This window comes from Lepisosteus oculatus, chromosome 7 (genome assembly GCF_040954835.1).
Source record: "Lepisosteus oculatus isolate fLepOcu1 chromosome 7, fLepOcu1.hap2, whole genome shotgun sequence".
Classification (NCBI taxonomy): domain Eukaryota; kingdom Metazoa; phylum Chordata; class Actinopteri; order Semionotiformes; family Lepisosteidae; genus Lepisosteus; species Lepisosteus oculatus.
Genome location: NC_090702.1, coordinates 9021769 through 9045576, shown reverse-complemented (window position 1 = coordinate 9045576; position 23808 = coordinate 9021769). Strand labels below are relative to the sequence as shown.

The 23808-nt window shown below is 39.6% G+C and overlaps 1 protein-coding gene across 1 annotated transcript; it reads left to right on the top strand.

Moving 5' to 3' along the window:
• The first annotated feature begins 3385 nt into the window (after positions 1-3385).
• Positions 3386-23808, top strand: LOC102699090 (cystine/glutamate transporter). Its single transcript, XM_006633694.3, has 12 exons — positions 3386-4038; positions 6771-6897; positions 8077-8192; positions 8934-9059; positions 9556-9655; positions 11999-12043; positions 15541-15664; positions 16195-16298; positions 17346-17442; positions 18760-18909; positions 19992-20169; positions 21714-23808. Exons 1-12 carry the CDS (start codon positions 3831-3833, stop codon positions 21776-21778), a joined length of 1440 nt encoding a protein of 479 aa, XP_006633757.1. The 5' UTR covers positions 3386-3830; the 3' UTR covers positions 21779-23808.

Below are 23808 nucleotides of genomic sequence, written 5' to 3'. Positions count from 1 at the left end.
GCGGATGTCAACAACGCAATGAACTGTGGGAATCATAGTTTTTACTGTTAGAATGCACTCATTGGAGACCGCTAGAAAACTACACTTCCCATAATATATGTTTGTGGAGACTATAATAATAATAATAATAATTGCTTACACTTATATAGCGCTTTTCTGGACACTCCACTCAAAGCGCTTTACAGGTAATGGGGACTCCCCTCCACCACCACCAATGTGCAGCATCCACCTGGATGATGCGACGGCAGCCATAGTGCGCCAGAACGCTCACCACACATCAGCTATCAGTGGGGAGGAGAGCAGAGTAATGTAGCCAATTTGGCCAGGACACCGGGGTACACCCCTACTCTTTTCGAGAAGAGCCCTGGGATTTTTAATGACCACAGAGAGTCAGGACCTCGGTTTTACGTCTCATCCGAAGGACGGACTAATACTTATTTTTATAATTTTATAAAGCAGCAACTTACTAATATTTTATTTTTATAAGATTATAATTAATTTAATATAATACATAACAAATATATTATTGAATATAATATACTTTATATTTTATCTTTATAAATGTTTCTTATTTGTTTATTCTCTGGTATATGAAATATTACAGCAGGAGCTACCAGCTATTCTTCATACCTGCCAAGTATTGCAAAAGTATTCAGACCCCTAGATCAGATATTTTGTTTCTTTAAAGCTGGCAGTCACGACACCGTTGAAACAGCAATGAATAGTTATCACATGCACAGCCTATTCCACAGCACTGCATCTGTAGCAGCAGGAAGGTTAAGATGCTCTTGACTTTTGTAGCGTTTGTGTCCTCTATTCTTAACACATAGAGAGATAAACAGAAAAAAAAATTAAAAGTTAGCACAACCTATACTATTTGTGATATAACATGGAATCTAGAATAGTAGGAGATGGAGCGTGAGTAGGACACCAGCTATCTCAATCTGACACACTTGATTGTTATTTTTTTAACTGTTTGGGTTTTCTTATACATTTATTTTGTGAGCAACTGCAGTACTTACACAATCTGACCGATTTTTCTAGAGTTTTGTCACAAAAGCTATTCTTGATCTACTTCATGATTTCTGTTAATTCTAAATCGGAGCAAGACCTTAGACTATATGGACAGTGGATAATTTTAGTTTTTTTCAGTCTCCCATTCTCTTCCCTTTTCCCCTTCTCCCCCTCTACAATCAAAAGCTCAGTTTTTTTAATAACTGAATTATCCTGACTTCAATACATACACTTACAATTAATCTAAGTTAGGTTTTTCCTATCAGCTTTTGAGGATTTCCCTTGATAGACTTATTTTATAAATCAGGTGGGTAGCTGCGTCAGCATGCGTAGGCTGCAAAGGAACAAGTAATAGGTTTATTCCATGCTGAAAAAAAGAAGAAAGAGAACACAACGTTGAAACGTTGTGTTCTCTTTCTTCTTTTTTTCAGCATGGAATAAACCTATTACTTGTTATTTTATAAATATTCAATTATTCTACAGCTATTGCCTATGCATTTCCCCTGTTTTAACTGACAGCTCAGATGTTATGCCACTAAGACAGTGACATTAAAACAAAACGTTCTATTTTTTAAAGAGTGGTTTAATGTCTGAAATCATGTGTACACTTTAACATACTCTGTGACAGTTCAAGAACACTTCAGAACACAGCAGTGCAGGTTTTTAGGGCTAATTGTAATGATCTGTATTTAGTAACTTTGGGATAAAAATCTTCAGACTGCTTGCTATTTCCATCTGTATCCCATGGTCTGTCTTAGCATTTGCTCACTATTTTGTACAGTGTTAAGCAAATGTATATGAAATAGCCATCTTTTGTCTTACAGGCAATCTACTGCATTCCTATAGTGCTTCCTCTAAGAGCTACAGGTCAGGTGCAGCTGAAGTCTTTATTGGAGAATAAAAGTGTGTTGTTCAGATGACTGGCTTTAAATGAATTAAAAATACTATGTGAATGTTAAAAATTCCAAAATGAAAATGACAAAACTCCACTTAATTGCAGAAATAAATATAACTGATTAACTCAGTATTTTTTTGTTTTTGCTTGCCTGTAGTGATTCACTCAAGCACATAAATCTGTGTTGATATCAATTAATGTCTCTGTGGGAGTTTGAATATGACAGCTCTAGGCGTGGGAACAGATACAGACATTGGTCTTATACAATTGTAGATAGAACTTTTAATCAGATTATGTGAACATTGGGGTAAGTATAAACCTACTCTGGATACTTTACTTGTGTGCTGTCATGTGTAATCTGCACATGATATACCGATTCTTTTCGTTCAAATACAGTGTCAAATCTCTGGAGTTGTCCTGTAATTATACTGTAATTAATCATTCGATCTTAAATTATATATTTTGTAGTTGTATTAATCAAGGCAATAATAACTCAAACATTTATATAAACATAAATCAGCCTCTTTGGCCAATTTAAACTACAGTGTATAGTTCAAAATATTTGTACATATGAAATCAAAATCTCTCAGCACTCAAGATTTGTTTTCTCTGTTGGGTTAATCAGTACTAGACAGTTTTTCTCTTGCAGGTGTGACAGTGGAACACAGCTCTTTCTGCACTCCGTACTCCGCGGCGCTAGGGAATGCACAGCTACTGTAACTACAGCACCTGAGGCTTAACAGGTTTGCTATTTAACATCCCCGCGAGCGCGCGGATGGGGTCCAAGCTCTGAACCAGCGTTGTAGCGAAGTGGTTACCGAAGTATAATTTTCCCTTTAGTGGAAAGACTTTTCGTTGTACAGTATATAGCGGAGAAGACGCCTTACGATACGACTATACACCAGCACACCGCTTGCTCCGTGGTTACGGAAACGAAGCGCTCTGCCGGTGTTCAGGCAGTCCACGCAAGCCCCTCACTATTAACGTTTGGCGCCAAATTACACTCCTGAGTGTCTGTGGCAAACAGCCTTCTGCTATCCAGGCCATTGTCCTTCTTAACGCACATTAATTTCCCCTGTTCTTGGCAGGGGGTGGATACTTTTGTAAGACACAATGTGCATTTCATTGTCGCATGTTAGCCAGAATCACGCTGTGTTCCAGCTCTGAGGATGTTATTGGAGATACCGGCTTAATAATGAGAGATACACACACAATGGAAGAAACGATAGTATTTTGAGCAGTAATGTTAGTGAGATTGACTTTAAGTTTCTGATTGACTCTGTGGTACTCGGAGCATGATGGCTTAATAAAATTACATCTTGAAGGAAAGCCCTTGTTCCCATTTGTAATGGTACAAAGCTCACAGTGAATCCAAATATGTGGATGTAAAAATAAAATAATGATTGTGCATTTGAAAAATCCTCCTCTGTAAAGATAGTAAGGACTTTGTGTAATAAGGAAATATATGAAGCCATCTTCCATCAAATATAAATTTTTTGACAGGTTTTATTTTGTTTACAAAACATGTCATGACTTGTGATTGTCATTGATTTTGATTTTTTAAAAGAAATCCTGCGATCCTTCCCTAGGCCTATTTAATGAAAAATATTTTCTCAGAATTCAGTGCCCAAATTCAGTCCACAGATACAGTATTTGAGGAATAAAAAAGGAGGTGGGGGCCTGTAGTGTCAGGCAGCTGTTTTCCATTGGGTGGCCTTCTCTCTCTCAACAAGCTGCGCGCACACAGGCAGCAGTTTGACCCTCAGACGTCTCTGATTAACTATGCGAGAGCAACTCGAGAAGACTGCTTCCTTTGTTTTTGGCCCAAAATAGGTTACTGTGGCGACTGTGCAGCACATAGTCCAAAAAACACAGCCTTGGAGTGTGAGTGCATGTTCTTCCTTGGAGCAATTCTGCAAACATGGAGGGGAATAAAAGTGAAGCTAAGTCAGGAGCTGAAACTGTTTACTTGAGGAAGAAGATTGACCTGCTGGGAGCTGTCTGTCTGATCATCGGCACTGTGGTGGGCAGTGGGATCTTCATTGCTCCCAAAGGTGTTCTCAAGAACAGTGGCAACGTGGGTTTGTCTCTGATCATCTGGGTGCTCTCTGGGATACTGTCCACCTTCGGTGAGTGGCGATACCAGCAGACTTTGTATGGTAGTTCTAGTCTAGTGTTCAGGTTGTTCTCCTTTGATTTAAATTATAAAAATAGTTGCAAAAATGTAGTTTTTTTTTTTGCTCTCTTGACTAATGAAAAATCATAAAAAGGTGGATTTAGCTACATGTTAAAGCATTGAACCATTATGTTATAAACACTATGCAAGAAAATTATCCTGTTGTTCACCTGTGGAACACCACCATTGTTCTGTGGGCTTCAACATGTTTAACATACTGTATAAATGGAAATCCTTAAGCAGTAAGGGTGCTGTTAACAAATTTAGCCAAGGTGACAAAAAATGGAACAATGATTTCACCTCTCATTCTGGCCATGAGATGTAAAAAGCTTGTATCAGAAACATAAAAGGTTTGTTAATTTTAACTATGCATATCCCTTCAAAACAGAAAAGGTATTTTTGTTATAATAATAATTGCTTACACTTATATAGCGCTTTTCTGGACACTCCACGCAAAGCACTTTACAAGTAATGGGGACTCCCCTCCACCACCACCGTGCAGCATCCACCTGGATGATGCAACAGCAGATATAGTGCGTCGGAACGCTCACCACACATCAGCTATCAGTGGGGAGGAGAGCAGAGTAATGTAGCCAATTTATAGAGGGGGATTATTAGGAGGCCATGATCAGTAAGGGCCATTGGGAAATTTGGCCAGGACACCGGGGTTACACCCCTACTCTTTTCGAGAAGCGCCCTGGGATTTTTAATGACCACAGAGAGTCAGGTCCTCGGTTTTACGTCTCATCTGAAGGACGGCGCCTGTTTTACAGTATAGTGTCACCTTCACTATACTGGGACATTAGGACCCACATGGACCGCAGGGTGAGCGCCCCCTGCTGTCCCCACTAACACCTCTTCCAGCAGCAACCTTAGTTTTTCCCAGGAGGTCTCCGATCCAGGTACTGACCAGGCTCACACATGCTTAGCTTCAGTGGGCTACCAGTGGTGAGCTGCAGGGTGATATGGCTGCTGGATCGTTTGTAGTTGTAGTTTACAGGATGCTCTATTATTTCACTTTATTAATTAAGTGTTATTAATTATTTCTATGCCTTGACCAAGCAGCCTGGTGCCTCTCCCTAAATGCAGAGGAATGTGGTGAATAGGCCCCTCTGATAAAAGACCTCATAAAATTGTGATGTATAGTGCAGATGGGTTCCTGCACGTCTCCAGGTTGAATCATTCCCAACAATCACAGATCCGCCAATAATTGATCTGTAGGTGGGTACCAGAACCAAATCTGATAGCATCTTGGCCAATCACAAACTGTTAATGTCGCCACATATAAACTGGACCATAAGTCATTTTTCTCCGGTTAACTCACTGACTTGAAGATCTCTCTCTAAACTGGTGAATTGACTTTTACAACCATGTGACTTTAACTTTTCTCTATGAATCCAGGCCAAGAGAGAAAGAGAGTGATTAACCCACTACGGATACTTCATAGAGCATTTTTACAAAAATATTCACAAAAAACAATATTCATCAGGATATATTCCAGGCTTTTTATAAAGTCTGGTTAATGTGGCATCAGTTAAACCTACTATCCAGAGCCACTGGAATTAAATAAAATGCCTTTGTGGACTTGCAAGAGTGTGTCAAGTGACTCTCTGGTGTGTCAAGTCACTCTCAAGTGACTTTTGCACATCATAAACAGTCCAGAACCTGGGCTCTGTTTTCAGTAATTTGTGACTGAAGTTTCCCAGGGGAAGCAACTGGCCAGATACTGTTGGGGATCTGTGGGTCTGAAGTTAGTCAAGCCGGCATATGGCCTGCCATGCACCTGGGAGCATGCAGATTAATCAGTGACAGGTTCATCTCTCCTTCATTCAATAGTTCTGCTTTTGGTGCTGTGGGCTTGTGCCTTGAAAGAGACTGGAATGCCAGATGGTGCACATTTTGGGATACCTCCTGGGAAAAACTGAGGTTGCTGCTGGAAGAGGTGTTAGTGGGGACAGCAGGGGGCGCTCACCCTGCGGTCCATGTGGATCCTAATGCCCCAATATAGTGACTGGGACACTATACTGTAAACAGGCGCCGTCCTTTCGGATGAGACGTAAAACCGAGGTCCTGACTCTCTGTGGTCATTAAAAATCCCAGGGCGTTTCTCGAAAAGAGTAGGGGTCTAACCCCGGCGTCCTGGCCAAATTTCCCATTGTCCCTTACCAATCATGGCATCCTAATAATCCCCATCTATGAATTGGCTACATTACTCTGCTCTCCTCCCCACTGGTAGCTGATGTGTGGTGAGCGTTCTGGCGCACTATGGCTGCCGTCGCATCATCCAGGTGGATGCTGCACATTGGTGGTGGTGGAGGGGAGTCCCCATTACCTGTAAAGTGCTTTGAGTGGAGTGTCCAGAAAAGCGCTATATAAGTGTAAGCAATTATTATTATTATTATTATTATTATTATTTTGGAAACAGATATGCGTTGTGTTTACATCTCATTTGCTGATAATGGGGCTGGGCTACTCATGAGCCAGGCGCATTTTCAATCAATGCTAACGTCAGATCTGGGTTGCTTAAAAATAAAAATCACATGGAATTTGAAAGTCTTTTGTTGAAAAAGGAAGAGACAAAAAAGAACAACTCTTTCTTTTGATGTCTTCTGAATTGTTCCCAGTAACAAGGAGATCTGTGAAAACACCTCTGTGTGGCTGACGTGTTTTGCTTGTGCCTTCCAGGGGCCCTCTGCTATGCAGAATTGGGTACAAGCTTCAAGAAATCTGGAGGCCATTACATCTACCTCCTGGAGACTCTGGGGCCCCTGCCAGGTTTCCTGCGCCTCTGGGTAGAGTTTATAATGATCAGGTCAGCCTCACCTCCGTGGTAATGAGCTGAAATAGGTCAGACTCTGGTCACAGAACACAGGAAACATTTTCTTTTCTGAAAAGCAAGAACATTGCTCACATCCTGTTCTGCGTTTGACAGCAATGTCAAGATGGGTCTGTGCAACTAGATTTTCCGACTTCCATTCAGCCAAGCACTTGTTAAAAATAATGGGGATAGATCTAGCATTTTTTAAAAGAACAAAAAAACATATAAAGCTACATCTAGCCTTTAACAGTTGTACAGTACCTGCACCTTCAATCACTCGGATCACATATATCACAACATCACAATAAACACTTGGATCTAGTTAATCCAATAATTACATGAATTTAATTCATGGTACTCTGTTAATTCAGTGGTGTCTTCCTTAAAATTTTAAACTACAAACCTATTACTCACATTTAAGACAAATGCATCTATTACGTGGAACTGCAGAGATAAATATTTTTTACCCATCGATAGTGTTTATTCAGTACCTAATTTTAATGTTATATTTTGCAATTTTAAAAAGCTTGTACTGTATATCTCAGATTTTCTATCCCTTGAAATGAGATGGATGAGAAATTTGATTTTGAACAGAGCCTTGAAGATCCTGAAGCCTGCCTCGGAGATTTATGACATTCATGTTATTCATTTTTTTCTTTTCTAGTTTATTTTTACAGTTTAATATCAATAAGCATTTTTAAGCAAGGAATTATGTGATGTGATTCGCTATGCTCAGAACTTTGACAGCTTGGCCCATTAGAGATTAAAGACTGCTGCTGAGAGATAGAGGGTAGATTGATTATTGAAGCATTGCATAATGTTTCATTTTTTGAAGAAGTTAATAAAGTTTAGGCAGTGATGCCTGTTTGCACCTCTGGACAAATGCCTCTGAGTGCTAACCAGCAGTGCTGAAACTGACGCCTAGGCAGCTTTTAGATGAAGATGAAGAGTGGATGAAATTCCCTTACTGATTAACTGCTGCAAACAAAACAAGCAGAGAGACCTCCTCCAGTTAATGACTGATCTTACTTTCTTTTGTGATAATTCCCAGAGTTCATAAAGTCAGGTTCACATCACAAAGATGCACAAATGTCTCTGTATATCTGTTACATTAGCAGATTCTTCCTTATGTCCGACAGCTCCTCCACTGATCTCCCTGTGATCTCTTTCCAGGCCTGCTGTGACCTCTGTGGTGGCCCTGGCATTTGGGCGCTATGTTGTGGAACCCCTGTTCACCCCATGCCCAGCGCCCACCATCCTGGTGAAACTGATGAGCATCCTGGGTGTCAGTGAGTAATATGGGATTCACGTCTTTAAATGTTTCTCAGGCTGAGGGAAGAAAAAAACACCTCACAAAGAATAATACCCCTCCACCCCTTCCCCATCAATCCAGATTTCTGATTCAACCAGCATCTGATGATGAATTTGTATGCTGGGAATAATCCATTAAAATGTACTGCAAAAAACGCATAAGTGCATGTCAGTCTTTCAATAAAAGCTGATAATTTCCTTCAGAAGACTCCTATTCTGAATGACAGTGAAATTTCCATCTTCAGTGTATTATATCAAAATTAAGACCCTTCCCCACATCACAAATCCTTTAGTCCAGACCTGGTGGTAGGTTTCCACGTGGTAGAAGCAAGAAGCCTTTGGAGAAAACAAAGCTGCCGTCAAATAGTGCATTCTCATTGTGTCAATGGAGGGGGTCAAATATAATTTAATCTGGTCTTGTAAAACAAATGGCCAACAGGGCCTTCTGAATTTCATTCCATGTGAGTTCTTTTGATTTAAGTGAATCAGTTCATTTTTACACTTGATTCAGTGAAGAATTTCTCTATTTCAAGGTCTTTAGACTGAAAATCCATTTTCCTGGGATTTAAAATTCTTTTTAAAACCTGTACAAAGGCCTGTGCTAAACAATCTCTGCTCTGGGCTCTGTTTGCTCTATTTGACTAATGTGGGCCTAATGATCTGAGCAAGCTGTCAGTCCTTTTCAGTCTAAACTTCTCTGCCCTCTCTGCTCCCCTCAGCTTTTGTTGTGGCTGTCAACTGCTGGAGTGTAAACTGGGCATCGCGTACACAAATCACCCTCACTTTACTGAAGATGGTATCCCTGGTGTTGATTATAATCCCAGGCATAATCGCCCTCGCCAGAGGTAAGAATACAACAGTTTGGGAGCTTCATGTGTCCTTAGATCTTTAATCCAATCACAAAATTAATGCACTGCTTATGAGTTAAGAAATAACCTTTTTTCTGACATTTCACATTACATTGCAGGAAAAAAAAGAAATCCTATGTCATATTTCTACAAGGCAGCCATTCCCTTCTCCAGTCCCCACATGCTATTGTCAGTTATTTTCAGTCAGAAGCTACAGACCATCACAGCATTCCTTAAGGCTATCATTTGAGAATTATGCTAGAAAACCCTCTTGCAGAAAGGATGTGAGGTATTTAATATATTTTTTTTATCTGGAAGTAATATACTGAAGACAAAATACTCAAATTCCATGAGACAAAAGGTTTTAAGACACCTTGCTTTAAGAAAAAATCAAATTTAAAGGATCTAAAAACTTTTTTAAAAAATTAGCAGCAACTGCAATACATTCAGAAGATAACGCTGTTTGAGTGGTGTACTTTGCCGCCCTCTTCAGGACAGACAGAGAACTTCAAGGACGCCTTTGACAGCAGCTCTCTGGCCCTTGACAAGGTGCCGCTGGCCTTCTTCTCAGGACTGTATGCGTACTCAGGATGGTATGTCATCTGAACTATTATGTATACATCACTGTAGCTGGTGTTCATAATCAAAACGTGGTTTTCCAATAAGTGAGTTATTAATAAGTCTGTCTTTTTTAAGCTCTGCTTTTTTTCATTTTTTCGAATAGTTCATGAACCTCACAGAATGTCCCTGACTTTCCCCTTCAAAGGCAGCATTAAACTACATAACAGACAGAAACGTCGTGCGTAAATGTAAAGTTCATAGCTCTTTTGATAACTACAAAAAAGGAGGTCTCACAGTGATGCACCCTACTTAAATTACCTGTCTTAAGCAACTACTGTGTAAGTAGGCAACTTGTGCCTTTTAGGCAATGATCCCTTGATTAAGGGATGTAAAAATCCTGTTCCTTGATGGAAGGTGCGTCTGAGGGTTTTCCTTCCAATCAACTACATACTGGTTTAACTGGAGCAGTTTACCAACTACAGGGGCTGTTGCTTTAAAGAGACATTGAATCCATACAGGAATAAGAAAGGTTACAGATGAGAGGAGCCCATATGGCCCAACTAGGTTCAGTAAATACTTTAAAAATATTCATTAATCTCTTTTGATAGTTTCCACATAATTGAAGAGAGTGCGTTAAGAGCTCTAAATCAAGGATACCCTAATTTATTTGAACTTTCATGGAGTTTTGTGATTCAGAGCCAAGCTGCTAATTTTTGTTAAAAAATGTCTTCAGTGCCCCTTTTCAATTTTTTTTCTCAAAAGCAGAAAGAATGCAGTCAGTAGTGACCTTATTTGACTGAAGTATTAACTTCCTGTCACTGTAACTCAATGCAGTAATTTATGGAGAATAATACATTTTGTTTCTTAATCTATGTTTTTTTGCCTGTGATATTTGTTCTTAATTATTCAAAAACTTCATATTAGCAAAGGTTAAATGAGATGTTCTAGTCAAATTGAATTTATGAATTGTATAATCTTAGAAAGCCCAGAGGGGTTAGGCAGCCTGTTGACCTTGGACACCTAGAGGTATTTTTTCTCCTTTGTCTTCTGACTTTTTCTCTTTCTGTATTGTAATGTCATGTATTGTCACACAGTTTTGTTAAGTGCCTGGGGGCAACCTTGTTGTGAAAGGTGCTATATAAAATACATTGAATAGTGAAATAAGGGCATAGTGTGCTGATATTAAGTTTTTAACTGCATATAGACTCTCCCCTCCCCCCCCACCCTCCAAAACAAACTGTACTAAACAAACATGGCAAATTTCTAAATATGTGGTCCAGTTAATTTTTGTGGTTCACATGTATTAGGTACTACAACAACACAACTTTCACATGACAGCTCGTGACAAAGAAAAGTATTCAAGCATTCATTCTTTGAGCTGCATGTGCAAAGTGTATTTTTCATCAGAGCACATAAGGTACAACAACTAAAATAGTTGACAAGCCATAAATGCCTAGCAAGGGAGTATCTGTCCTATACATAATGATGCCATGATCATCTATTGATGAATGCAATGAAGTGTTGGGTTTGCTTCAAGACAGAATGTTCCACGAAACTGTTGTCTCAAAAGTGCAGTTTCTTTTTTCTGTTTTCTAAGAAATTTCAATGTCAGACAATGGTAATTGAAAGAGCCTGTTTAAGGCATCTATGTGTAACAGCACTGGCAAACACAGCTGGATCAGGGACAGAGCCCCCATAACTGTTCTCAGATGGCAGCTGCAAAGCATCTGTTTGATCGTCACTATGACAAGATACACAAGTTGCTGACTTTGTGGCTTGCATTCCTTATGTGTAATTTAGATGGACACAAGTTTGTGGAAGTCAAGACTTCAATGGTTGTACAGTACACACTAGTTTTGGAAAATTTCACTCATTATTGAATTGGTTTTTTGCTGTGCATCATACCTCAATAGTACCATTAGAAACAGTCCTTTTGGTAGCAACTCTTAACACAAGTATGAGCCTTCCTACCTTTTATAAAATACATTCTTTCTTGTTAATTTTTTTATAGTATACAAACTTATCTGCAAAATGCATCTGAGTATTAACTGTAAACTGAATCACATTTTCTGTTTCTGATTTTACATTCTTAACCTGTAACCTTTTAAGGGTATTGTGTTTTATAAATCTACAAATGCTTAGCATAATCTTAATGTATCAAATGTCCTTTTTATGAATTGTATTACAGCCTTTGGCATGAAAATCTTATTAATTATACTGTCTTTGTTTTCTGAGTATAAGATCCTGGGATGTAAAGGAACTGCTGAGCCATTAGTCTCACCGTTACCCAACTTTACTGCAGAACCTGAATGTGACCTGAGACAACTGAGTAGCTAATCTAAGGATTTTCTATCTCTTTCTCTTTCTCTTTGAAGGTTTTATTTGAATTTTGTCACAGAGGAGGTCATTGATCCCAATAGGTAACCAATCAATTCCATTTTTTGTCTAATTTCAATCTTAGAAAATTAAGCAAAAACAAAGTTATGGTTTCACAAGGCAACATGATTGGATATATACAGTATATGCTCTTTTATGAGTTGCAGGTTTAACTGAATTTTGTATTTTTTACCATGCAACTGCAAAACTCATCACATAAAACTGCAAGAGATGCCTGTGCAGCCTTTCAACAACTTAAAATAATGCTGCTTAATACATGAAACATTGCAGAGTTCCACCCTACCTCCTTTAATGCTGGCGTTGTTAGCACCGTCCTGTCTTTCCTGGAGTAATAAACCAGTAGCACCTGGAAGACAGCTCCTTTTAGCTGCTAGCAGAAGTAATTCAATAGTAAGTTTGCTTTTTTCAGTATCATTGCAGGTCTAAGAAATATTTAACTGAGAGTTTTTTTTATTTATTATTATTCGTATGAGCTTAACATGCAGAAGTTACATAGTTATATTGTCACAGTCAGGTGCCGCAGCCAGTCGCGGCTGGCATCATCCAAATCGGTGAAGTTGCCAGGGCACCTGAAGCAAGGGCAGGAGTATAGAATGTGGTCGGCCGTCTCTCTGCTCCTTGCTGTCGCAGCATTCGCAGATTGGGTCATCAGTGAGACCCCACTTGTGTAGGGTGGCCCGGAAACGGCCATTAGTCGGTTCTTAGTCAGTTCAGCTTGACCCAGGCTTGTCTGGGTAGGTCATTTCCAGTGGGTTTGTTAGATGCTTTGTCGATAAACTGTTTCAGTCTGTGGTTGTTATTATTCCACGCGTCTTGCCACTTTTTGTTAGTGCCATTGTCGATGTTTGCTTCTTTCATAAGGCACCTCATTGTGTTAGAAGGTGAGTGCCGGTTTTCTAGTCGGAGGATCGTGGTGTTACGGTTGCAGATGGCATCATGCAGCAGGTGGTTGGAGTAATCTGAGGCTTTCAGCACAAGGTTGAGCAATTTGATTCTCTGCGAAGATTTGGTGGAGAGATGCCGCTAAGAGTCGGTAGCAGTTCAGTGGGCGTAGGTCTAATGCACCCGGTGATTCAATTCAACTTTATTGTCATTAAACGTACACAGGTGCATAGTATAATGAAAAGTGTTTCTCATTAGTCACTCAGGTGCAGTATATAAATAGGACAGAAGATAAGACAATAGACAGTAACACAATAGCCATAACATAACATAACATAACATAACATAACATAACATAACATAACATAACATAACATAACATAACATAACATAACATAACATATAATCAAGTAATTGAGTAAATAACGTGACAAAAAGCATAAGAATAACGAACAAAAAGCACCATTGTTGATAATTGTGATAATTGGTGATAATGCGCATGCTGTTGTTCAGGGCTGTGTCTACCTTCTTCGTGTGGCTGCTGTTGTGCCAGGCAGGAGAGCAGACTCAGCTACCGAGAAGGCTAGAGAAAGCACAGAGGTGCATAAGACGGTGAAATTTGCACCCCAGATAGTGCCAGCTAGTGTTCGCAGGAGGTTGTTCCTTGCTTGGATTTTTGCTGCTGTTTGTTCGAGATGTTGCTTGAAGGTCAGTGAGTGGTCAAGGACTACTCCTAGATATTTCGGGCTTTTCTCAAATGGAATAGTTTTGTCTTCGCACTTGACGTTGATTGTTATGTTAGCAAGGTGATTGGTGAGGTGGAAAATGTTGCTCACTGTCTTGGTGATGCTAAGTTTTATCCTCCAGTCTTTGAAGTAGCAGTTCAGCTTGTTCAGGTCAGTCGATAGTGTAGTTTATATTGCTTTGATGTCTGTGGAGCAACAATGCATAATAGCGGTGTCGTCTGCGTATATGTACTTTTTGGCAGTTGTACATGGCAGGTCAGCTGTGTAGATGTTAAACAGCATTGGTGCCAGCTCCGAGCCTTGCGGGACACCATTCTTAAGGTAAAATTTCCTGGAGGTGTCGTTGCACCGTGTTAAGGTAAATGATCTGTTACAGATTAGTCCTTGGATAAAGAGGACGTTTTCTTGTTTGGGATGAAACGAAGCAGTTTGAGTATGAGTCCTTTATGCCAGACCGTGTCATAAGCTGCTGTTATATCCAAAAGAACAGCACCTGCCTTCTTTTTTTCTTGGAAGCATTGTTCGATATCATGGACCATACAGCAGACCTGGTCGGTTGTTGATCTATTTGGCCTGAAACCTGCCTGTTCATTTGGGAGCTGCGTGTCTACGATAGAGCTTATTCTGTTGTATATTAGCCTTTCCATAAGCTTGAAGGTGATGCAGAGGAGGCTGATTGGCCGGTAGCTTTTTGGGTCCTCAAGTGGTTTGTTTGGTTTAAGAATAGCGATGACTTTTGCTGTTCTCCAGATCTTAGGCATTTTGTTTAGTAATAGGCAGTTGTTGAAAAATGCCTGCCTCGAGGGTGGAAATCGCTGCAATCGGTCCAGGATAGGTGAAGCTGCTGTGACTGTGCTGTCGTGAATCTCTTGTTTAACTTTCCTGGCAAACTGCTTGTCTATGTGGGTTGGTTTGCCACTGTCAACAAGCACCTTTGCGACGTTTTTGCCTTGACCTGGTTTTGGATTTGTGGTTAATGGCTTTGGCCAGTCAGTCGGTTGATGGTTTGTCAGACTCTTCTACTGGAGTGCTTCATGTCGATTTCAGAGACCGTGTTGTTCCACTCTTGTTTCCTTTTGTTATCCAGGTATTCTATTAGAGCCAAGCCGGTGGATTGCGCTCTTTCTGTTGTGGTTGCTGACTCAAGTTCAGAGGCTAAGTTCGTACATTCTTCGCCCCAGCCGGGAACGTAGATCTTTTGGAAACCTCTTGGGATATGATTGTTAGATGTGGAGATAATCATATGGCAGAACCTTGAGTACGAGTCGTTAACATCAGTTGAGTTTGGATCTGGAAGTTTAAGCGGAAAGGAGCTGGTTTCTTTGGTGAATTCGGTCCAATTTGCTTTTCGGAAGTTCCAGTAAGCAGATGGACGACTTGGAGTTGGTGTCACAAGTGCTGGGTGGAAAGTGACTACTGGTCTGTGCTGCGAGTTCGGAAATCTGCTCTGCACTGAGCGTTGTGGTGAAGGCATGTGGTTGTTTCTTGAGCTGAAAAACACCAAGTCTGGGTTTGTTCCACTTTGCCACCTGGCAGAGAAGAACGTGTTGGCTTGTTTCTTATCGAACAGCAGAGTTAAACCTTGAATGGATGCCCAGTCAGCTAGGGCCTCGCCTTCCTGTGTACTCTTTCGATAGCCCCAGTTGGTGTGTTGACAATTGAAATCACCAGCATAGATGACAGGATGCGGGTAGCTTGGAAGACTGGAGAACTGAGTACTAGGTTTAAATGAGAGTGAAAGTATAGAATTAAAAATGAATATTGCTTGCCTTGAATGAAATTGTAACACACTAACAGCCTTGTGGTCAGGAGGAAAGACTAAATATAACTAGCATATACTTGGTAGCAGCAGGTTTTTGTGTATCATGTTTTTCCCTCTTTTTCTCTTGCAGGACCATTCCCCTTTCTATCATTGTCTCCATGCTCACAGTCACCACAGCCTACGTGCTGATTAATATTGCCTACTATGCAGTGATGACAGCCGAAGAGGTCCTCCTTTCCGAAGCTGTAGCTGTGGTCTGTATTCAACAGAGGTGTCTCATGCTCACTCCTGGTCCATAGTATCATTTACAGAAACCTGGGGGCTCTTTCAGATAACTCACCAGGCTGGTAATGCCAGAAATGCTGCTCACAAACGTATCTCAGCTGACATCTTTCTACTTTATTTGCGGTATTTTATAAAAAGAGAGAATTTATTTCAATATAAATATGCTCAGCAGTTAAAGTGGCTGAAAATGTTCTTATTTTATTGCCATCTGTGATATTAAACTATAGCAAGCTGTACAGTAAATGTGATGTCCTCTGAAGAGGAGGACTTTGGCAGCACTTACTCTATATTTGTCTCACCACAAGTACAAATTATTATTATTCAATAGACTGTCTTTACATTTTACTTTATCAATAAACTGACATCTCAGAGACTTTATTTAGACTACACCTGTCTAGATGGTTGGTCAAACTCACAAAATATTTTTTCCATGGGTTAATGACACTGAAAGTAAAGATGCTAAAGTAATCGTAAAATGTTTTCTCTCTGTTGGTGGAAGACCTTTGCTGACAGGACACTCCATGGCTTCTCCACTGTGATGCCCATCTTGGTGGCTATCTCCTGTCTGGGGGCATTGAATGGGGGTCTCTTTGTAGCACCGAGGTGAGAGACTACAGCCCAGGAAGCATACTTAAGGTCTGGAAAAGTAAAAATGAGTCTGTATTAATAAATAGTAGTTTCATACTGCCTCAGTGGAGATTCCTTTTTCCATTATTTCACATTTCCACCTGAGAAAGCATGACAATACTATTTTTTTCATATTTATTCTTTAAAATGCTACTATCCATCTTTAGAAGGCTATAACCATTTTCTAGCCATTTCAATACAGGTTAGCAAATCCCGGCAAACATCCCAGAGAACAAGGCAGAATACACCCTGGGTGGGACACCAGTCCATCGCAGGGCACAGTCAGATACAAACACACACACACTCACACCAGGGACAATTTTCTCAGAAGCAAAAAATAAATAAATTTTTCATGTAATTTCTCATACTGTGCTTTCCTGGCATGCAGAAGAGAAGCTTCAGGACATCCCTCATTGCATATCTTCCCTCTTTATGCAGACCTATTACATATTTTCATCTTTCATATTTTACAGTGCTCCTGCTCGTTTCAACATTTTCCACAGCACAAGAATCCACTAGAAATTAACCTTAACTTCAATATAAAGGTTAATCTTTACAATGAAGTAAAGATCTTTTTACAGATTATCTTGGTCTACATTGAAATGTCTTTCTGCTCCTTCATTTTATATCAATGTTCCTGAATAACAATAAAATAAAAAATATAATAATAATAATAATAATAATAATAAGTTCTTTTCAATTTAATTCAATTTATTTTTATATAGTGCCTTTCACAACAAGGTTGCCCCAAGGCGCTTAACAATACAATTGACCATACATTTTGATACTTTTACTTCAATATCAACGTTATACAAAATAATAAGAGGGTTTCAGACAGAACAGTTACCCACAGTAACCTAGACTCTGTCTATACTGTATAGTTTGAATAAAGACGGATTCAAGTAGAATCACTTTGTGCAGTTTATTTCAAACCAGGTCTTGGGGGTCAGCGCCCCAGTGTGGTTGCACCTCTGATCAGTGTGCTGTGTGGCAGCTCTGTCTCTGTGGTTGCTCCCGTTCCAGGATGCTGTTTGTGGGCTCGCGGGAGGGACACTGGCCACTGCTCTTCTCAATGATTCACATTCGCCGACAGACGCCCATGCCAGCGGTGTTGCTGCTGGTACAGTCACCCCCCCCTCACCCAATCCCACTGCTAACACCCAGACATGCATCATTCACTAGCAGCTTTTAGGGAGATTCTAAGCCTACCCTAGAAATGTCTTCACACCCGGGAAAGTTACATTTGGTGGACAGAGAAATAAGAATAGAAAGTATACTACACAAAGATTCTGTAGAGGCAGAAGTTGAATAAGAACTTGGTGCTAAATTAACAAACACCAGGTGGATCAGGTAGCTGTTCTATAGGTTGTTTGTCTATAACTATAAACACAATGTCTAGATTTTCCTAGCGATGTCACTCTTTCCAGTTTTGTATGGAAAATGTCAAGACACACCAATCCCAGCAAAGAAATTTAAGGCTGGCGCATATGTGTGCTGAAATATTCCATCCATGACATTTAGCAAATTAAATTGAAACCGGTTAGTGTTATATTTGATGGGAAAATGTCAAGACACACCAATCCCAGCAAAGAAATTTAAGGCTGGAGCCTATGTGTGCTGAAATATTCCGTCCATGACATTTAGCAAATTAAATTGAAACCGGTTAGTGTTATATTTGATGGGATGCACATGATGCATACAGTTGAATACATAACAAATACAATATTGTTTAACAACTGAGGATCTCATAGCTGCCGATACTTCTACAGTCTGCAATTCAGTGCAAGAGTAATGTACAAGAGTAATGTAACAATCAATTCAAATACTCTGTAACACTCACTTAAAGCCCAGAAAGCAGAGCATGGTTAAAAGTTGCCTGTTCCAGTGGAAAATACTAAATATGTGATTTTAAAATAGGAATTATTGATACAGACATGTGGAGAGCAGAAGAAAATGAAGCTAGCGACTTAGATGAGACTGAGAATACTCAAGCTTGATGCATTCACATATATCATAAAAGAAACAATTAAATCCTTTTATTTTAAAAGGCATCTTCAATTCCACAATAAATCCCATATCAAAACCAAACTACAATTCTGACTAGTAACAGGCTTTCTGAGGTAATACTTTTTGTAGAACTTGAAAATGTATTCTTTTTGAGGAGGAAACGCCATTTCTTTTGTATACCAGAAGCAAAATAAAAAAAAAATATTCTAGATCCCCGTCTTATTAAATCAGATTAAAAATATTGGTTTATTGTGTTTAACAGTCTTTGACCTGCTTATAATATCAATGTGGCCTACAACACCTTGCCAAGGTCAGTTGAAAAGCAATATGGATGAGTATCCAACCCACACCATGTCTGTATAAATTCAGTATAATGTGTCATGGTTCTGCGAGTGTTGTAAAGCAATGCCTATTTTCTGCTCTTTCTAAGTATCCCTTGGTGGTCCTGACGCTCCTGCGAGGGGACCTCTTCCAGCTCATCAACTTCTACAGTTTCTCACGCTGGTTCTTCATAGCTCTGGCCACCTTCGGATTGCTGGTCCATCGCTACAGGTTTCCTGACCACCCCCGTCCATTTAAGGTGACAAAAGCTAAAGCAAGAGCAACATTTTCTTCTCAACTGAGAGACTGAGATATCACTACTGTCACGAAAGTGTCCTTTCGGGACCCTATGCAGATGACACAATCCAGGGTAGAGTGAGGAAAACACGGGGAAAAAAGCATGCAGGGGTCAGGAATGGAAACAGGGGGTGTGTCCATGGTGCGCTGGTGTTCGGGGGAGGTGTGGCTGGGGAAAACATCCAAGCCGGGCGGTCCATCCGAGACAAAGTCAAAGGGGATTAAAAACGGGAACCAGGTCAGAACTGGCACAGGAACAGGAACAGGAACAGGAACTAAAAACTTGACGGGACCAGGTGCTCCAGGTCCCGGACTCGCCTGGCACAGGAACCAATGCAGAGCCCGGAACAGAGTGAGCGTCTGGCTTTTATTGGACGGGGGACAGGAACCAGAGGCAGGGAATGAGTACAGAACAAGGAAAGGCTGGAGTGTCCTTAAGAGGAGGGGTTAACGATCATGACAACTCTGTCCAGTAGCTAACTGCATCTTAAACTGTAAATCAAATGGCCATTCTTTCTTCCAAATGTTAACTAGAAGCCAGTGTAAAATGTCAGCTCTTTGTCCTAAATATAATCCCATTATATTTACACCAGTACTCAATGTTTCCTCCTCCTTTCTTTTGCTCTGGTCTAATATATTCTGCAACAGCATCTTAGAAGTTTCAACATTTCAGTTAGTCATCTAAAGCTTTGTGTTTTGAGATGAACATATTATTTTCTTTCAAACTGTAGGTGTTAAACTGAACTAGAGGGCTTGCCTGTAATGAAGGAGTTTCAAACCTTAGACTGTAAAAGTCACAGGCTCTGGAGTCACCTATAAAACCTCAATGCATCTTCCAGAACCAATTCAAAGCTCTGTATTATTATTGGTATTATTATCACATCATTCTCTTTGACACATGATTCAATTAAAATGGCAAAAAAAGCTGGACTACAAAGTTAAGTGTAAATCTCAAAGAGAAGTCATTTTGAAATTGTATTGTATATTGCACTGATATGAATCACTGAATCACTGATATGTTTCTCTGTACTGGTTCCATCATAGGTACCCCTGGTCATTGCAGTGGTCTTCACAGTGGTTTCATTCAGCATAGTAGGGCTCTCTCTTTATTCAGACCCCTGGAACACTGGCATCAGCTGTGCCATCACCCTCTCTGGAGTGCCAGTCTACTACCTCACTGTTCATCGGCAGAGATTACCCAAGAGCTGGAGCAAGGCTGTCGGTATGTACAGTATATAAAGAAAACAGCAACAACCAATGACAAAAATCATTCATTGCTACAAATAATGCTTAGCATTTATGTAGTATTTTTCTACCAAGCTCTAAAATCAAATCTGTTTTTTTTTAAGGAGGGGGCTGAGATGCTCACTGACTGAAGTGCAGCACCCCCTGCAACAACCACGTAGTCCCAAGCAGATAGCATCGAGAAGTAAAAGTTACTGAGCTTATTCAAATGATCTGTACGACAGATTAAGAATGGTTAATATGGCATCCAAACAGATGGCCAATGATACCACTACTCTTTCAAATAGTACCTGAAAGGTAGCCAGGACTTTGTTTTTCTATCTAAAAGACAGCATATTGTCACCTGTCTTTGTACTGGGACGTTGATTTGGAATTTCTTGCCTAGAGGGAAGAGCACTGTCTATCGACCCTACCAAAACTGCTTTCAGTAGCAATTTGACGTTCCATAGGCAAAACCCATCCCAATTCTGATCCAGGCTCAGCCTCACTTATCTTTTGAGAAGGATGCTTTAGGTCCAGCCCTTAAACTCCAAGTTTAACATACAGATCATCACAGTCCCCTGGTCTCTTCCACAGTGCACTAACAGTAGATGGCTGCAGAAATACGTCCTGGAGCTGGTTACATAAAACTGTATTGACAACTCTAAAGAGATAGACTTAATCTAGTAAAACTAGTCTAATGCATGTTAGTCAACTACATGAATATAAGGTCTGACTGAAATATTAGCCTCCTCATAGGCCACGACTAGCTGAATGTTCAGTGCCAGAAAAAGATTCCTTGAGGTTTTGATGATGAATGATTATTGAAGAGTGAAGTAATTAAAGACTTCGTTACTCTGAAGATGTTATTACCTAGAGATTTTAAAGCTTTCCATACTGTATGTTCCTTGTTTTTCTTATGTTTTTTTTTTTAATTCTGTGTGAAATCTGGCATGGTAACATGAATCCCTTTGCTCTATATGAAGTATCCAAGGAACTGGCACCAGGATGGCTGAGACATTAAAAAGTTATGGGGTCAAAATCTGATATTCTGGAATCTTGATGTGCAGCACAAGTGTTGTGGGATTTTTCAAGAGAACATGGGCAGCAATACAGCTACTATTTTGTATTCAGGTATGTTTAATAAATAGCTGAGTCCGGGGTAGCTCTGTGGCTAAGGTTCTGTGCCTGTTGCCAGTTCATATCCTGTGGTGGGCAGAGGAATCCTACTCCATTAGGTCCCTGAGCAAAGTCCTTAACTCCAGGGGTGCTGTATAAATGGCTGACCCTGTGCTATGACCCCAAGTTTCTCTCCCTGTCTGTGTGACTCATGGAGAGCAAGGTGGGATATGTGAAAAGACAAATTCCTAATACAAGAGATTGTATATGGCTAATAAAGTGATCTTATCTTATCTTAAAATTTGCAGGTGAGTTATTTCAAGCTTCAGAGGGTTTGGACATTGGAATTGGTTCATATATGAAATTTCACATGTACATGGAAATAGTGTCATTTACCTTAACAGGTGCTGTCTTTTCTTTCAGACTATATCACCATCAAAATGCAGATATTAATGGAAGTGGCCCAACAGGAAGTGCAGACATTTTGAAGCAATGGAGCTCCTTCCTAAACTTTCCTGCTTCTGTTCCTATTCTTCAGGAATCACTTTTACTAAACATCTTGTTACGTGCATTAATAAAGAAAAAACATAAGGAAAAATTAATCACACTGTGAGCAAATGGCTTTTGTGAAAGAGCCAAAATTGTCTTCAGCTCTGGGGACTTTTTAAATATTTTTGTAAAATATAACAAATTGAAATTTAAAGAAATAGTAACATTAAAAAGCATATTTCTGTTAAACAACAATCAGCAGTTTTGTGTAAATCTTTAACACTAATGTTAATTATATGTTTAAATAATGATTAATATCAAACACTATTGCAGTATATTATTATCATCTATATATCATTCATATATTGGCCTCTTCGATATCCTGACTGCTAAAAGCAAATTACTTAATAATAGTTTTATATGTTTTTAAAATATCTCAGCTGGTAGTAAGGTAATTGAATGTCTTTTAAACAAAACTAGTGTCTAACTATCCTTTGCTGTCATAAAGCCAAACTCAAACAAATTAACATTTTTATTCATTATCAGTAGTTTGGACACAGAATTAACAAAGAATGGGTTACGTTCAGTGCAACCATACTCTGATGCTCATTGGAAGCTCAGGCTATGTCAAACACCATGCAAGGCAACTTCTGTGCTGCCAGTGCTTAACATCGCTTATGTAGCATATGACATACAGTTTTTGAGAACAATTGTATTACAGTACCATCAAGTTGTCCAACTCAGATGAATACAAAATAAAATGGTACAAATACCACAGAAAACCCTCGTTCTCTGCCCCCTCTTTGTGTTTTCTAGCCAAAGGGGCCATAAAATTAAGTCAGACAATCAGCCAGTGCAACAATGACCTTAACACATCAACAGCGGCTCTCCATACTTCCACCTACTTCTCCCTAGTATTAGGGATCCAAGTAACAAAGAGTTGCTTACAAAATGTCAAAAACAGGAAAAAATGGGTCCACTGGTGTCAGGGAAATGAAAAACAAATACCTAGTGAAAAGCATTTTAAGATTTAATCCCATAATATTTTGTCAGGGATCTGGCAGGTAGTTCTCTGGGGATCCTTTGCGTAGCTGTAAGCTATCCGGGATGCAGAGGCAAACAATCCAAAATCGCAATCCAGAGGCAAGGTCGATAGGCGAAGCTAGAGATCAGTTAACCAGAAAGAGCCAAGACAAACCGAGAAGACAATCCAAAAGGCAAAGTCCAAGAGACGAGATCAAAAGGGAAAAGTTAAGTCCAAAAACCAAGAGATCTAACAAGAAAATAATGCACACTAGAAAACACTAAAGAAGGCTTTTCAATAGTGAACAGGGTTTGGTGCGTGAGGGAATTTTAAATAGGGGAGGGAGAGGGATGTGGTTGGATAATTGGTTCAGGAGTGAGAATCTGTGGAATCTGGTGCTTGTGAGAATGTGATGGGTTTTGTTAAGAAAGAGATTGTGAAACAGTGGGTTTTGGAATATAATGGCGTTTGTGAGGGCAATTGCGGGACGTGACAATTTCCAAGTTCATTCATGGTTGCCACACCCCTCCAACAGAAATATTGTATGTACTGTATGGTCCTAACACAATACTGAATATTTTTCTCATACATATTGAATAGAATGAATTTAATTTGTAGGTTTTATTTGGAACACTACAGATGTAATATACTGTATATATTGACATGTCTTTGTGGGTACAGTAGCTGACTTATGTTAAACAAAAAGTACCTTTAAAACTGTACCTTGCTGAACATAAAAGCAGAAATGTTAAAAAACACCCACTCCTACTTCATTGTAAAAGACTGTAGGAAAGCAGGACATGAATCTTCTTCACAAGATTAAATTATCTAATTATAGTGAAAATATAGTAAATTTTCCAATTACATTGAGAAGCTTATTGGATACTTAAAGTGCAAGTGTCAGAACTACTAAGTTGGGGATAAGTGAAATTGGCTAACTGTAAATATTCTCAGTTTTAATGTATTAATAATGTATTACTTTTGTTAAGCTTGCTGTATGTTCAA

Excerpts from the sequence above, each read along its gene's own strand:
- LOC102699090 (XM_006633694.3), top strand. The coding sequence starts at position 3,831 with ATGGAGGGGAATAAAAGTGAAGCTAAGTCAGGAGCTGAAACTGTTTAC. Across the intron at positions 4,039-6,770 it reads TGGGATACTGTCCACCTTCG|GGGCCCTCTGCTATGCAGAA; the intron begins GTGAGTGGCGAT and ends TGTGCCTTCCAG. Across the intron at positions 9,060-9,555 it reads CATAATCGCCCTCGCCAGAG|GACAGACAGAGAACTTCAAG; the intron begins GTAAGAATACAA and ends CGCCCTCTTCAG.